Source organism: Choloepus didactylus, chromosome 24, assembly GCF_015220235.1.
Source record: "Choloepus didactylus isolate mChoDid1 chromosome 24, mChoDid1.pri, whole genome shotgun sequence".
NCBI lineage: Eukaryota > Metazoa > Chordata > Mammalia > Pilosa > Megalonychidae > Choloepus > Choloepus didactylus.
In genome coordinates, this window is record NC_051330.1 from 3,693,048 (window position 1) to 3,696,559 (window position 3,512).

Consider the following 3,512-nt stretch of genomic DNA (forward strand, 5'->3'; position numbering starts at 1 on the left):
CGGGGAGAGGGGTGTGTGAATGCATTTAGTTCATCAACCATCTACCATTTGTTAAGAACAAATTTTAGAAAACTACTAATAGCAAATTTCAGTGGATTTTAATGGAATCCATGCAATAGTAAACATGATATTGTGAATAAATATTGATTATTCAAGAAAATACTCACATATATTGATAAATAAAATAGTAGATTGTAAAAATTATATTCTTCTGGGAATTTTTGTCTCTTTTCTCTTGTCCAACCTTCACCTTGCATGCATTCACTTATTAAGTGCACACACACACTCAAACATAAATATATAGATAAACGTGTAGATTTATATTTATATTTATGCTTATACTTAGGACTACAAAAACATAAAATTAATTAGACATATGTATGTCAAAATTTAAAAGTGATAATTCTGAGTGGGTTGTAGAGTATTGAATTATGGTTATGTGTCCTAAATATATATTTATCCAATTGGTTTGTAAACTAGATAAACTTCAAAAGTCGTGAAGTAACTAATTTCAAAATAGAGAGGAAATCCTTGAGAATTAGTGCCATGACTATGCCATTTGTTAGCTAAGTCTTCTTGTGACTCAAACATTTGCAGGTTATTGAAAACAACAGTATACTGTTTCTGTCATTTTACTTGCTAATTTTGGAGCCAATGATTTTCAGGGTTTTAAATAAAAGTTTAAGTATTCTATTATTTTATCAAACCTATCTGTGAAAAACTGGGATAAAATGTACTGCCGCAATTCTAAAGTCTTCTGGCTGCAATTTGAGAACTGACACCCATCCTCAGCACGTTCCTCAGAGCCCCCAACACTTCCTTGTTCCGCAGGCTGTAGATGATGGGGTTCAACATGGGGGTGAGGGTGTTGTAGAAAAGGGAGACAGCCTGGCTTTGCTGTGATGAATACTGGGTTGGAGGTATCATACAGAGAAAAATGCCAGGGCCCAAATAGAGGCTCACCACTGTAAGATGGGAGGAGCAGGTGGCCAGGGCTTTGCTCCGTCCCTCCGGGGATCTCATACGAAAGACACTTAAGAAAATGATGCCATAGGAGGCCAAAATGAGTCCAAAGGGAATGAGGAGGAACACAATTCCTGTGACAAACAAAATCATTTCATATGTAGAGGTATCTTCACAGGAGAGCTTCAGGATAGCTGAGACTTCACAGAAAAAGTGCCAAATCTCCTTGGAGTCACAGAGTGGAAAGTGTGTGATATAGACAGTATGGAGCAAGGAATTTAGGAATCCCACCACCCAGGAGAGAGACACAATCTGTAGACAGACTCTGGAATTCATGAGGACCGAGTACCTCAGTGGGTTGCAGATGGCGACATAGCGATCGTAGGACATCAGGGTCAAGAGGAGACATTCAGAGCCTGTCATGGCTACATACAGCAGCATCTGCATTGCACAGCCAATCTGTGAGATGGTTCTCCTCTGCACCCAGAAGTCAGTGACCATCTTGGGGATGGTGGTGGAGATGAGAATTAAGTCCATAGCGGAAAGATGACTGAGGAGCAAGTACATGGGAGTGTGGAGTCGGGAATCCACCCAAATTAGGAGGATCAGGATGGAGTTTCCAGTCACAGCGATGATATAGCTCAGGAAAATGATGTAGATGAGGAAGCTGATATATCTGAAATTGGGAAATAGTCCGAGGAAAATGAAATACGTGTCTGCTGTTTCATTTCCTCTGCTCATTATGTTGTTAGTGCTGAGATAGTCTGGGGAAACCAATTAGAGTATGAGAGATGGACATTTCTTAGTGGATATTCTCCCTAGATCATTTTATCAAACCTATTGCATGACTGTGTCAAGCCCGGGTATTAAACATTAGCTGAGATCTTGCATTACAACGATCAAGGACTTGAATCAGACTAGACCAAGTTTCACCAAATCTAGTTCTGTGTTCTTGAGAAAATTACTTAATCTCTTTAATTCTCAGTTATTTCATCTTTAAAATGATGGTAATAATAAGGTTCACATATTGAGACAGTGCAGTGACTACATCATAGTAAGTCAAAATAAACATTATATGCTTTCCCCTTCTCCTACAGCTCTTTGCCTATCTCCTAATAAATGCAAACTGTGGTTCTTCTCTTCCAATTAATTTGGTGATTTCTCTAAATTTAGGATCAACTTTCTATTCAATTTTGCATTCCTCAAGAATTCATCTGTAATGTTGCCTTACACATCACAGATGCTCAATAAATATTGCTGAAAATAATCATTTCTCAGACATATCACTGCTTAGAGAAATATAATGAATTGCCCTTCTGAGAAAAATTTAAATCATTTTCATTTTTCTATGATATAAAATCATTCATTGGTTAATTATTTAGTTGGTTAAACTTAAATATTTTTTCTGACCACATTTGAACAATTTATGCCTTGAAAATCATCATTGCTTATGAACATTTATAACTGACAAAAATTATAATTGTGAGAATTTCCTGCATGCAATGATTCTGCTTCTGGGATGAACTAAGTCACTGCATTATTTATTTCACTGTTAATTTGAAATGAGACAAATATGAGTGAACCATGCATTGGTCATCAATTTTTTGAAGCAAAATACTGTTATTTCTCCAGGGGCATGTTACCGTATGATAGAATGATATTTTTCCTGCCCAGTTTCTTCTTCTTTGAAATGGTTTTCTTTTGCCTTTTCCCCAGAATATTATAGCTCTTCACACAGGTGTTCATTGGATATATTCCATGCATTACTAATTTGCTTATGTAGAAGCTGTTATGTTGTAATATTTCTTTTCTCAACTGAGTAACAGCTGATTTAACTGTGATTTGTATTTTCAATATTTTGGAGGTTAAATACTAGTTTATGGGAGAGGACATGAATGCAGAAACACACATGCAGACACACAAGGGCCAAAGGAATAATGGGTTGGTCTTAAGAGAATTCAGTCCCTTGACTTTAATTAATATGATTTTATAGCATAACTACTTTTCTTCCTCTCCCTAAGTCTTTAGATATTATTGATTAGTTTCTCTCATAGGATTCTTGATAAATGCACATTTTCTCCTTTGGTTTTCTTGATCATTCCCCTCACTCCTCTTTCCTAGTAACCAAAGACTTTCTCCTTGACTCAAATATATAGCAGTTGTCTCACAATTACTGTAATTTATTGTATTCATTTTGAATTACTATTTCTTTGGTATGAAGGAAACCAATAATCTCTATGATCCAGAGATTTTTTACATCATTTACCTTAGCAAAGTGGAGATGGAAATGAGCAACTTGTTCTTGTTTGGAAAGATACTTCATTCTTTTTACATTACATAATAAATTCAAAGTCGCTATCCTGGGCTTCTCTTGAATAGTCATGCTTTGGAATTAAAAAAAAAAAAAAAAGGAATCCCAGTTGTTAAACTAAAATCATTGTTTGGGTGCCCCTTATATGGGGAAATGTTAAAATTTCTCAAAACTTGGCATTTGTCTTGAAATTTCTGAAAATTCTTATGAGAAATGGAGTCAAATGAGATAAAACTAA

General features: G+C 35.7%; 1 protein-coding gene across 1 annotated transcript; it reads right to left on the reverse strand.

Annotated features, from left to right (window-relative positions):
• Nucleotides 1-747: 747 nt before the first annotated feature.
• On the reverse strand, nt 748-1,704 carry LOC119519760 (olfactory receptor 2T27-like). Its single transcript, XM_037817502.1, has one exon. The coding sequence runs from the start codon at nt 1,702-1,704 to the stop codon at nt 748-750; it is 957 nt and encodes a 318-aa protein (XP_037673430.1).
• Nucleotides 1,705-3,512: the final 1,808 nt, after the last annotated feature.

Excerpts from the sequence above, each read along its gene's own strand:
- LOC119519760 (XM_037817502.1), bottom strand. The coding sequence starts at position 1,704 with ATGAGCAGAGGAAATGAAACAGCAGACACGTATTTCATTTTCCTCGGA.